This window comes from Peromyscus californicus, unplaced genomic scaffold (assembly GCF_007827085.1).
Source record: "Peromyscus californicus insignis strain IS unplaced genomic scaffold, ASM782708v3 Scaffold_10__1_contigs__length_136768540, whole genome shotgun sequence".
NCBI classification, from domain to species: Eukaryota; Metazoa; Chordata; class Mammalia; order Rodentia; family Cricetidae; genus Peromyscus; species Peromyscus californicus.
The window spans coordinates 3,748,033-3,761,357 of record NW_026294391.1 but is presented as its reverse complement, the minus strand read 5'-3'; the positions used below and the strand labels follow the sequence as shown (position 1 = coordinate 3,761,357).

The window sequence follows — 13,325 nt, the reverse complement described above, 5'->3', positions numbered from 1 at the left end:
ACTGAATCTGTATCAGAGAAGTTATAAAGTATATTTCCTAAGTTTGACTATCTTTTATAGAATTGGCCTCAAAACTTCATTTTGACATGTTCTGCTTTACACTTACTGATATTTTGCTATAGTATATATATAGTAAGTACTTCTCATGCAGGTATAACAATTTAGTATGTGCTCTTTTCAAAATACTGTCTTTTGAAAATAATCCTAGTTATTTAAAATGACTTCAAACCTAAATCCAAATTTTATGTGTAGGCAAGGTGATACATCTGTGAACGCTCTTACAGCAGTCTTTTATCATTTGCATTATTTTACCTCATCCTAGGACCAGGTAAAATATATATGAAGATAAAAAGGAACAAAATCAAAGCATAAAATATAATGTACTTATCATACCTTTACAAATTGGATACTAGGCACCATATTCACCATATGCGTATACTTGATCATGGCTGGGCCTTGTCTTACTCATTTAAGCTATTATGTCTCAGAATAGTTACTTTTCTTAAAATAGCAAATGTATTCCTTACTGATTGTTTGTTTGGTTTTGGTGGGTAGAGTTATTGACCATGTTGAGTAACTCAGATTATCAAAAGGTAAAGAGATGATTTAATTATTTACTAACATTTGTTCTTTTTGCTCTTGAAATGAGATATCACCCTGTATCTCAGACTGGCCTGGAACTTACTATGTAGTCCAGTATGGCACTGAACTCTTCTTGGCAATCCTATCTGCCTCACCCTCTTGAGTTCTAATGATTTACAGGCATGAACCACCACTGATGAAACAGTATAATTGAAAAAAGCTGTTAAGTGATATCTATGTAGATTAGGTAGTTCATTACGTTCCATTTTGAATTGATTAGGGTTTTATAATTGGAAACAGATTTATAAAAGTCATTAAGTTGTAATTCCTACTCTGGCACAGTAGTCCTCTCTTTTAACGTTTATAATTTATGATTATCTAGCAGCTTCTTGAAAATTCTCTTTAGTTTAAGTGTTTTATAAATTGGTTTAAAATTTACCTGCTTTTTTGTCTCAGTTCTTTAAATATAATTAGGTTTGAAACCTGTTCAAGAACTATTTGAGAACCAGTTGTATACTACTAAAGGACATACAGTGGTATAAAGATAAATTTGCTAATTTTGCAGGGCATAAGTTGGACTTTGTTTGGACCGCCAGTTCCCTAATAAGACACGGAGACTTATCAATTATGAAAGCTTGGCTTTAGCTTAGGCTTGTTCCCAACTAACTCTTATAACTTAAATTAACCCATTTATATTAATCTACATTCTGCCATGTGGCTCATTACCTCTCCTCCATACTGTATGACTGACTCCCTCCACAGCTTACTGGCTAATATCGCCTCTCTTCATCCCAGAGTTGTTCTCTTTCCTGAAGTCCTTCTTCTCCTCTCTTGCTTAGCTATTGGCCTTTCAGCTCTTTATTAAACCAATCAGGAGGTGCCTAGGCAGGCAAGGTAAAATAGCGACACATCTTCACACAGTGTGATCAGATATCCCTCAACATTCTAGTGCTGTAATAGGAAGAGACTACCATGTAGGAGGTCTGAGAGGTGATGTATTTATAGGTATAAGATACAATAGAAAAATATTTGGGTAGAGATGGTAAGAATGCTACTTTTACTAAAGGCATGAGGGGAGATACCTGAGACTCAAGGTGGATTCTGTGCTTACACCTGAATAATGAGGAAAAGTGCTGATTACTGTGATAAAAAGACCAGTGTGACTAGAGCCAGTGTGAAAAGAAAAGTGATAGTGATTAGATCAACATAACAAAATGAAGTTTGTCCATGAACTTTTGGGACATGGTAAGAAGTTCATATATTGGTTCTAAATGTTGATGCTCACCATCATAGGGTTTTAAGCAGGAGAGGAAGATGTTTCAGCTCCACTATAAGAAAATAGACATGATTGTTTTGTGGGGAACAGAATCTGAAAGGCAAGGTTAGGTTTTATCCTCTTTCTTCTCTTTATTGTTGTGTTGTCTTGAGCACCTGTATTTACCTGTTTTCCATTTTACATGGCACTACAAAATGTCTAATTATCTGGCTCTTGATTACATTCCTCATTAAATTAAGAATTCTGCTCCCAACTTGGATTACCAGATGTGATTAAGAAGCTTTTTTTGCGATTGTACCAATTGAAAATGGTAACCACCAATATAAGCCTCTCAGCCTTGCTTCATAAGATTCCTTTAACAATGCATTAGTCATTGCTATAAAGTGCCCTTTTTACCAACCAAACATCTTGCTTTCATTTAATGAATATTAATGATCTTTTGTTTGATGACTGACTACAGGCTCTGGGCTACTCACTGAAGATTTATGAATAGGTTTAGTTAGTGCACATAAGTAAATGGAATGAAAGAAGTACAATAAGTCCATTGGAGTCTTCCAGAGTCTAGAAAAAGTTCTTTTAGCTGTATGTTCTCCTGAGTTCAATCCCCAACATTGCCAAAACACAAAAAGAAGCTATGTGTTCTAGGGAGACGTATAATTTGTATAAACATTGAAAATATAGACAGGATAAGTATGACACCTAAAGCCAACTGTCTTACTTATTTTTCTATTGTTGTGATAAAATACCAGGACCACGGCAACTTATGAAAAAAAGCATTTAACTTGCCACTCATGCTTCCAGAGGATTAGAGTCCATTACTATCATGGTGGGGAAGCGTGGCAGCAGGCAGGTGCTGGAGCAATAACTGAGAGCACACATCTCCATCCACAAGCACAAGGCAGAGAACTAACTGGGAATGGTATGGGCTTTTGAAACCTCAAATGCCACCCCTCCCTACCCTGCAGTGACATACCTCCTCCAACAACGCCATGCCTCCTAATCTTTCCCAGTTCCACTAATTGGGGACCAAACATCCAAATATATGAGCCATTGTTATTTAAATACACAAACTTAATAACGCATCCAGGGCACTATCAGAAAAACACTTCGTTTTATCCATAAATGGAATGGTAGGAAAGCACTTCTAAATGAGAAGAAGGTTCAGAAATGATCTCAGCAAAGACATACAACAGTATTCAGGACAAGCATATTGGGGAATTCAGAATTTTTGGATTTTTAAAAAGGCAATAGATAATTTTACCTTCTCTGCAAAGTCTATCACAGTGTCCTAGAATAAAACACATAGACTATTTCTGTAGTAAAAACATATGCTAGTCATTGTGATGAGCTAAGTGAAATCTGTAAATAATTCCAGGTTAAGTTTCAACACCAAATGAGTTTATGAAAAATTGGGATATTAATAATATGCCATTATAGATTTGTATTTGCTTTTTTAAAATTGAACAGTCTAATTATTCATGGGCTTCCCTTCCAGAATAAAAGTTAATACAGACAATGACATGCAGTTTTCCCAGTAGCAAAAATTATCTCAAAAGTGATATGTATAATTATTACCCAATACTCATACTAAGCAATAGATTACATTGCTAATAGAAATAGCCAAAGGTCAATCCATAGAGAGTATACATACAGTGTGATAATCCTGTTGGCCTTCTAATATGTTGCTGCGGTTTAATATATAATTATGGAGTATTTTTGTTGTTGTTGTTTCCTTTTTCCCCCCTGGTCACATGATTAGCATATTTGCTTTTATGCTTGTTTTTGTCCGGGAAGTAAAATTTTTTAAAGTACTCATTTTATCATTGACTTAGTGAGACCTTGATTTTCAGCTGTGTGCTTGATTTAAATGAAACTCTTAGATGACATAGTGATACTCAGACACCCACTGTTGTCAAAGGATAAACAGTCCTGATCTGATAGGTAGTATGAGAGCTTTGAAGATATTAGCTTGATTTTTGTTGCCGATTGAGTAAGAGAGACCTGTCTTGGCCAACCACCTCTGGGAATGCTTAAAATTTGTAAAGAATTGTAAAGTGCCATGTCAGATTAACCTTCGTTTCTTCTGGAATGTAGAAACTTAATCAAGATGCCCCTAAAATGTCAGAACAGTTCCGTATGTTCTTAGCTTCTATATATCACTAGTGGGCTCATTCCTGTTACTCTCTTGTCCCTAAAACCTCACCTGAAAATTAAAATTTTACAAGAAAAATTGTTTGAAATTGTGTTTGAAAAATTGTTCTTTACCTCATGGCATTCCTTCTTTGCACAAGATGTCTTTCCCCGTCTTCCTGCCCAAATCTAAATTGATACAGTCAAACTAAGAAATTTCAGCTATGGAATAGAAAATCTCCCTTCATTTGAAAATTCTCTCTTCCTCCTTTTAGTGCCCATGATATCCTGGATAGCTTGGCTCAACATGTCAGTTTATGAATATAGTGTTTTCATTTTCATTCTCCTTATGAAGTTGTCCTCTGAAATTTCACTTCTCTTTTCAAATCAGTTTTTGGCTGGACCAGAGTCTACTGTGTAACTTCAAATGTACTATGCTTTCAGCATCCTTCTGTGCTTGTCTTTTTGTTTTCTTATTTTAATGTATATGTAAGACAAGAGTCTCACTGGGCTGTTCAGGCTGATCTAAACTTCTCTTCCTGCCTTTGCCTCTTAAATGCTAATAAGATTGTAGATACCACTATACTCAACTATCCTCTTTTTTTTTAGTTTTTCTTCCAAACAGTTAAAAAGCAGGACTTGACTATTACAGGAATGTCTTTCTCTAGCTGCTAAAATAATTTCTGACCCTGTTCTTAAAATGTACTAAAAAAAAAAAATAGCATTTTTTTTATCTTAGACAATTTTGTTATTTGATTTATTCTTTAATTCTTAGTAAAATGAAATCTTAACTGCTGTCAGATAATGAGAATGTTGATTCTATGACTTCCCTAGATTCGTTGCCCTTGAATCTCTTGATTTGCAGTTAAATCACATCTTTTTAAAAGCCTGTCCATTGCTTGTCTCTAAATTCTCTATTTCAACTTCTAAACACAAAATTTCAGTGTTAAAGATGAAACAAGGAAAAATGAAAGCAAGGAAAAAGTGTAGTTTGTTTTACATTTTCAGAAAACTTAAGTTTTTCTAAGACTCTTGTAACAGAAAATAAAAATTACAAAGTAATGATTATAGAAGACTATTCCTAGCATCCTCTAACTGTAGCTAAATTACCAAAGTAATTAATGGCATTGAAGGTTCATTTTATGAATAAAGACTAAAATAATACTCTGTAGATCCAAGTCTCTGTGTTTCAGGGCGGGGGTGAGAGGATAGAGGGAGTGAGAATAGGACATGGAAAGTACCCAAAAAGAAGAAACACGACAGTATGAGATGGAGAAGCTTGAGGCTTCCTGCTTTTCAAACCCCTAATTCAACTAGTCTAGTGGCTTGTTGTTTTTTTTTTCATAGAAATCTAGTTGTACTGAGGCCCAAGTTCCATCCATTTGCAATACACAGGTAATCATCCTAACTGAGCAGTTAGGGAATTTAATTGGCATAAGGCAAGTGAAATACCAGATACAGTTCCCGTGCCTGGTTATTTTTTTATTCATTTTTATTTATTTTGTTTGCCTTTATAGGAGTATAGTTGAATTTAAAAATCTTCCTTAGATATCTGCAGTTTAGGCATTAAGAAGAAAAATGCTATTTTGAAGGTTTGCATTAAAAAAAAAAGCTTGAGTAAGATCTGTGCCTTTAAAAGTGAGCTATATGGGACACAGAGGAGGGAAGACAGTAGCAGGAGCCAAAGGCATGGTCTTAAATTTTGCTGTGATAGAAGTTTTTAGCTGTTTTGGTACCCTAAATATATACGTATATGCATACTTACTCTGACAACTGCTTTTAGGTTTGACATTTAACCAGAGCCTAAAGCATTAGTTTTGTTTTTAAATAAGTTAAACATTGAAAAATTGAAGAAACCAAATACAGTGAATGTCTTGGAATACGATCCTTAAAGAAAGCCTGCAACCCTAAAGTTGACATTATTATGTGTTTTGTAAGTTTATAGCTAAATAAATAACTTTTTAGTCATATCCCCCATTAATATTTATGGATTTTGGAAATAGCAATACTTTACCCTGTTAACTAATGATGGAATTAAGATGAAGATAAGTATACTATTACTTTTATCTTGAATTTTAATTGTTTTACAATCAACTATTTATTGAACACCTACTGTAAATGACATTAAGACAGTGAGTAGACTAGATGAGACTTTTGCTTTCAAGATGATACTTAGTTGATTACTCTTTTCTTTATGGTACTTTGGAAATTGCTTCAGAGATTCATCTAGTTCAGCTGCTCTGTTCAAATGGAAAATCTGAGTGCTAAGGTTTACAGGAGAGTAAGAATATAACAGTTCCAAGTAGTGATAGTAAACTTGGAAAATCTGCACAAATTGTGAGAACTAGAAGAGGTACAAATTACAAGAAAAGTTCCATTGTGTTACTCTAACTGGATTCTACTGTTACCTTAAGTTAAAATGTAGAAATTCATGTCTGTTTTTCTTCTACCATAGTTAAACCAATTTTGTACTTTGTAGTTAATGAATTTATACATTATTCTCTATGCATGGACTCTGGAGTTAAACAGCTACACAGGTGATGATGTTAATGAGTGTTTAGGTGGTATGAATAGAGATGATGTATCTTCCTGCCTGCCTAGAATCATAACTGTTCATATCTGGAATTTAGACCCCTTACTTTGTGGATGGGGAAATTGATGCTTGAAGAGATTAATTAATTCGCCCAGCTAAGAACCCAAGTTCATTTAAACAAGGAGTCAGTTTTTATATATTAAGACCTTTATGTTGTGATGTTTGGATACCAATTAATCTCAACTGTAAATGGCATGATATTGTCATCCTTAGAGTTGCTGAACATTTGCCCTATTTTTTTAAATCTGATAATATCTGAAAAACTGACAAATGAGCTGGGTTTGGTAGCTTATACCTATTATATCAGTACTTGGAAGGCAGAGGTGAGATTGATTATGACAAGCTTGAGGCCACTCTCAAATGCATAGTGAGTTATATGCGATAGATAGATCTCAAAAATGTCTGGGAAGGGGGAGCAGAAGACCCTTGGCATTATTTCTAATTGGTTTATCTCTTAGGTGAAAAAAAAAAACGCAATATTTAGTTGCTAGTAATGAGTAATTTTCCCTTATCTTAGGTATTGTCTTCTGAGAACTCTGAAGCAGTGTCAGACATTGAGGGAAGCTCTAATTGCTGCAGGAAAAGAGATCATATGGCATGGGCGGACAAAAGAAGAACCAGCTCATTATTGTAGCATTTGTGAGGTAAGTCATAGTTCTTGCCCACAGTTGTTTATAAAAAGGTGCTTTTGTTTTTTAATCGATACTTTTTTGGTAATGCATTTTTCTGTGATTAGCATTATGTTCAATTTTTGTATTTTCTCAGCAGATAATAATATTTAATGGTGTAATATCTCATTAATTATTAGTTAATCTTAAAAGTATCTACTGTAGCGTCATTTGGCTGGTAGAACATTAACCAATAAGGAAAGTTGTGAGATTTTCCTTATTGGTTAGGAGCAACCTTGTTGTACACAGATGTCAATAAACTGGGTTGAGTTTGGTATAGCTTGGTGTGTTTTGGTGTTTAGTTCTCTCTGGTGGAGTTCACAGTTCACTTGTCAGTCTTTTCCTGTGGCTAAGGGGTGCAAGAGGAGCAACAACAGAGTGGTGCCCTGGTCTGAAGGAACTTAAAATCTTTTGGAGGGAGATAAATTACAATCAACTAATAGTACTGCACATCTATAATGAATGTGAAGGTGGGCTTAGTAGGAAAATGCAGAGAGGGAAATAATTGATGTAATTTTCCTTTCTGGTATTGGCAATAAGAGCTCACAAAAACAAGAAATCCATAACTTTTAGCCCACTCTTGAAGGATGAGTATGATTTCGACAGGCTACAAACTCTAGTGAGAATACGGGTTGACTTAATAGGTACCATGAGTGGAGAAATGGAATGATTTTAGAAGAGGATAGGTAGTCTAGTGTGGCTACAATACTGACAGTACAGATTCTTCTCATAAATCCAGGTGACATGTAGCTTTCAGTGTGTCTTGAATGTGGTCAAATAATGTGACATTTATTCCAGAGTCATTGAATCCACCAGAAACTTGAGAAGTCCACAAAGTCAGATGTCTGTTTCAAAGAAAAAAATGATTGGAGAGGACAGAGAAAATGAGACACATTACAGTAATCTTGTAAGAGATAATCCCTTTGCCTATGCTAGACTAGAACATGGCAATGGATTGTTAAAATGGTACAAAATTTTAAATAAACAGTGGTTCTCAACCTTCCTAATGCTGCAACTCTTTAATAAGTTCCTCATGTTGTGGTGATCCCAAACCATAAAATTGTTTTTGTTGCTACCTTGTAACTCTAATTTTGCTACTATTATGAATCGTAATGTAAATATTTTTGGAGATAGAGGTTTGCCAAAGGAGTTGTGACCCATAGGTTGAGAACCACTGATCTAGAAGATGAAATCCACAGGGAAACTCATTAAAAGGTAGAAATGAGGGACAAGTTAAAGAGTGCTTACAAATTTTCCAGCTCCACTCTTTTTAGGTTCATGTTGTTGCCCATTAATGGTAATGGAAAATATGATAAACTCTGGAATTTTGAATTAGCTCATTCTCATTAATAGTTTCTTGAGGAAGTTAAATCACTGATGGGAATATTGATGATCTGTTCCAAACCTTGAAATTTGGTGATTCTGGTGTTGACTTTAATTTTAAATGATTAAATTCATTGGGTATTTTAATGGTATATAACCTGATCAGAGTATGTTAATGAGGAAATAGATTTGTTTTATACCTCAGAAAATGAACACATGCGCTTCTCAGCATGTGAGGATGATTCCTACACCACAGTGTTATTTTAGGATAGATATATTATTTTTAATGTATTTCTAAAACTTATGAGTACTTTTTTGTTTTTGTTTTTTTTTTTTTTCGAGACAGGGTTTCTCTGTGTAGCTTTGCGCCTTTCCTGGGACTCACTTGGTAGCCCAGGCTGGCCTCGAACTCACAGAGATCCGCCTGGCTCTGCCTCCTGAGTGCTGGGATTAAAGGCGTGCGCCACCACCGCCCGGCATGAGTACTGTTTTTAAACATAAGGCTTATAACAAAATATTTACTCACTATTACTTGCCAATTTCCTCATCTGTAAAATAATCAGATTACAATCATTCATTCTACAGGTGTATTTTGAGGCTTGAGTAAGCACTAGGCACTATGACATCATCTGGCAATGCAAATATGAACCCAGTCTTTGTATTTAAAGAGCTCAGTCTATGGGGAAAGGCACGCATTTGTATGTGGTCTCCTGTGATGAATTCTGTCATGGAGACATACAAGGAAAATAGTGATCACTATCCAAAACTAAGTTTTGGATTTAAAATTAACTGGCATTTATTAAATTTTTAAATTAAATTTTATCAGACTTTTTACTATTCCTTTCAGTCACTCCCCTAAATATGACTGCTATCGTGTTTTGGGATTTGGTACAATGTAAACATTTTCAGTCTCAGTCTTCCCCTCCTCCCATGTTTTTAACTGTCTATAATTCTGTTAAAGTAGAAGTCCATAATTACACAGAAGCACTACGATAAACACCACCATCTCTATTGACTCCAGTTTTCATTTGTTTAAAACAGGTGGAGGTTTTTGATCTGCTTTTTGTCACTAATGAGAGTAATTCTCGAAAGACCTACATAGTACATTGCCAAGATTGTGCACGAAAAACAAGTGGAAATCTGGAAAATTTTGTGGTGCTAGAACAGTACAAAATGGAGGATCTGATGCAAGTCTATGACCAATTTACATTAGTAAGTGCAATCAACATGTGAGTACTTTAGCTGGGTTGGGGGGCAGTAGTGTTTGTTCTGCCACCTGGTAAATGGGAGGTAATGAAACGTGTAGATTTTCTTTTGGCTCAAGATACTGCATGAGGGTATATTTATATTGGTCCTACCACCTTCTCTTCCAAGTATTTATTCATGTAAAATTGACATACCATTTTTGATTTGCCTCTTGGAAAGACTAACCTAAAAAAATTATTTTGAAAACTGTGTGCTTTACAACACTATCATGATTTTCATATCATTTCATCTTGGTTGATGGAATGATTGTTTACATAGTTAGTGCCCACAAAGTGAATCAGTGTGTGTGCTTTGAAATATACTTCTCTTTTTAGGGCTAATTGAATTTGTTTAAAATTGTGTACTAGCAGATGTTTTCATCTCATGGGAGTATTTGAATAGCATTTAACTTCCTGGCATGTGGTATAACCTTATGAAATTCAAGTGTACTCACAAATCACAAAGTTTTTCATTGCAGGCAGCAGGTGCTTATGGGAAGCATTTTACACAAAGCAGATCTGAATAGAACTATAGACATAATTTATGATTTTTCTTTTCTTCCAATACTTTCCACATATTTAATAAAAAACCTAACTTGTGAAGTTTAGTTCCTGATATTTTCATTTGGATGGTCTTCAAGATCACTTCAAGAAAAAAGAAAATTACTTGGAATTTACTAAAAAGAATATATTACCTGCCTAAGATAGATCCCGGAAGGCAGTCACTAGTAAAATTGTAGTTAATTTGTTAAATTGTTTTTGTAAAAGCCTGTCAAAGAAAGCAATATAAGTGGTAAACTAATTTTCCAAGAGCTTTTGGAGGCACAGTGAAATAAAGATGGTCTTAGAGTCTTAGAAAAAGTGGCCAGGTAGGAGAGATCATAAGGGAAGTTATACTGTTACACTGTGTAGCAAGGCTGTTGAACTTTAACAGAGAATGATTTCTTCTAATCTCATAAACTAACTATATATTTGTAGCTGTGATCCAAGAAGCACAACTAATGATGAGTACACCAAAATAGTCTGCCTTGCTTTTATTTTCAGGCTCCTCCATTACCATCCGCCTCATCTTGATATTGTTCCATGGACATTGAACATGAGACCTTTTCTGCTATTCAGGAAGTAACCCAATTCTGCACCACTGGTCTTTGTAGCTATCTCATAAGGCTGCTGGCTGAAAACTGTGTCTATGCAACCTTCCAAGTATGGAGTGTCAACCAACTGGACAGGGGAGAGAGTACTGCTCCTACGTCAGGACTCTCAAAAAGCTAATCAGCTGAATGAACTTCAGAAAAAATAAAATAATTCCCATGTTTTGTATATATCTGACAAAACTGGCAACATCATACAGACTACTGACTTGAAGACAACCTCTTTTATATTTCTGTATTTCTGGGCTGATGAATTTGTTTTCATCTATCTTTTCCCTTTCAGTATTTTCCTTGAAAAAAAAAAAAACAAAAAAACAAAAAAACTACTAGCCTAGCTGGTCATTTCTTTGTAAGTTAGTTAACAATTTTAAGTCTTTCTTTGGTCCACTTTTTTTTAATGTGAAAAGTTAAGTAAGAAACTTTTTTACTGCTTTTATGTTTTTCTGTCTTGTTTTGAAACCATGATGGTTATACTTTTGGTTCTTAAATAAAACATTTTAAAAAAATTAACAGCCAAGTCACAAAGATAATAGATTGCACATAGACTAAGAAATAAACTTCAGATTTGTGATTTTTGTTTCTAATCTTGATGTAAATTTACACTATTTATAAATACATATTTATTGCTTGAAAATATTTGTGAATGGAATGCTGTTATTTTTTCCAGATTTACCTGCCATTGAAATTTTAAGGAGTTCTGTAATTTCAAACACTACTCCTATTACATTTTCTATGTGTAAATAAAACTGCTTAGCATTGTACAGAAACTTTTATTAAAATTGTTTAATGTTTAAAGAATTTTCTATTGTTTGAGTTTTAAAAAGAATTTATGTATAGTGCCCAATTTTTGTTCACTTTTCAAATCTGATTATATATATTTTATATATACTTATGTCTGTATATATAATATATATAGAAATCTAGATATATATGTATAAAGATTTAGAACTTAAATTTTTCTTGTTTTAAGTTTTACATCTATGGTAGATTTTTGAGGTGTCTACTGTAAAGTATTGCTTACAAAAAGTATGATTATTTTTAAAGAAATATATATGGTATGTATCTTCAAGACCTAAAATGTCAGACTGGTTTATTGTTCAATTGCAACTACTGCAATTACAGACAAATAAAAAAAAATTCTGCCAAAATGTAGTATAATAGAAAACAAATAGTGATTGAACTTAAAACTTTAAAGGGAGTTAACACAGGCCTGCCAAATCCTATATATTACTCAGCATTTTATATGGGGAAAGAAACATTCCAGGATGAAGGGCCCTGTTTTAGAATGCAAATTTAGTAAGAGGCTTATTTTTTAATATTAGGCAATTTTGAAATCTTATGCCTTCCTGTATGCATGACAGTGGAATGGTTGACTACAAATTCCATATCACCAGTAAAATATATTAGGCTATATTAGCATTCACAAATTACTGCAAATTAATGCTAGGATTTCATTTTATAATAGTAATAATGGCACCTTGCATTTGTACCTCCATTTTCTGAAGTACTTGGGACACATTTTCTTTTTATAATACAGTTTTAAAGAATTTTCCACAAAATTAGGGAAGAAACGCTGTAAGTAAAGGGAGGGGGGTTGGGTTAGTTGGTTAGTTTATATAACTGAAGAGAATCTCTAGTCCTATCTGTTAAAATGCCATACTGAATACATTATCTTTTCAGACAGTTTTTGGAGTGTGTCTTAGGAACAATTTAAGGACTGAAAGCATAGAGCTGTTTCATTCAGTTGTTTACTAACTTGGTAAACATAGATTGTTTGTTGGCATTCATTTTTTATTTATAACTTCAAGAAGGAATAATTCCAAATCATTTATGTGAGTACTGATCAGTATGTTTAACCACAAATAGTTAAAATGGTTGCCTTGTGAAAACCACCTATCCAAAAAGTTTCCAGAGTGAAATAAGCTAAATGTTTTGTGAACTAAAATTGTAAGCTAACCTTAAAGGAGCAAAGCTACATGCTACTGTTCTTATTCTGTTCTCGTTTTTTCTTACTGACATATCTTCTGTGTGATTTTGTTAAGATTAATTTATTATCAAGATGCGTATGTTGTCTTACATTTTATACAGGAGAGATTTTATGTAATCCACATTTAAATAAATATATCAAGATTAATGCTTGCTAGGAACTTAGTCTTTGAATAAGTAGAGAAGATAGGGAGTAGAAATCAAATCAATGTTATTCTCAAATAGTTGAGTGAAGTTCTTTGTGAACAGCTTTACTTCAATTAACAGCCTTTATGGTTTGCATTTTTCAGGTTTTAGAAGATAGGATAGTTTTGTTTTCTTTACTGCTTGTTTAGGTAAGTCCATTAAGTCACATACTATCTTGATGGCTTA

At 33.9% G+C, this 13,325-nt stretch overlaps 1 protein-coding gene across 10 annotated transcripts in view; it reads left to right on the top strand.

Annotated features, from left to right (window-relative positions):
- Kdm6a (lysine demethylase 6A) overlaps positions 1-13,101 on the top strand; it is a 153,068-nt gene extending 139,967 nt beyond the window's left edge. For 8 of the 10 annotated variants that reach the window (XM_052735085.1, XM_052735513.1, XM_052735169.1 and 5 more), the window contains 3 exons: positions 7,099-7,225; positions 9,614-9,784; positions 10,861-13,101. In XM_052735085.1, the coding sequence (XP_052591045.1) occupies positions 7,099-7,225; positions 9,614-9,784; positions 10,861-10,890 (328 nt within the window). In that variant the 3' untranslated portion in view covers positions 10,891-13,101. Of the gene's footprint in view, positions 1-7,098; positions 7,226-9,613; positions 9,802-10,860 lie in introns of all 10 variants that reach the window. The other 2 variants (XM_052735771.1, XM_052735677.1) reach the window with 1 other exon arrangement.
- Positions 13,102-13,325: the final 224 nt, after the last annotated feature.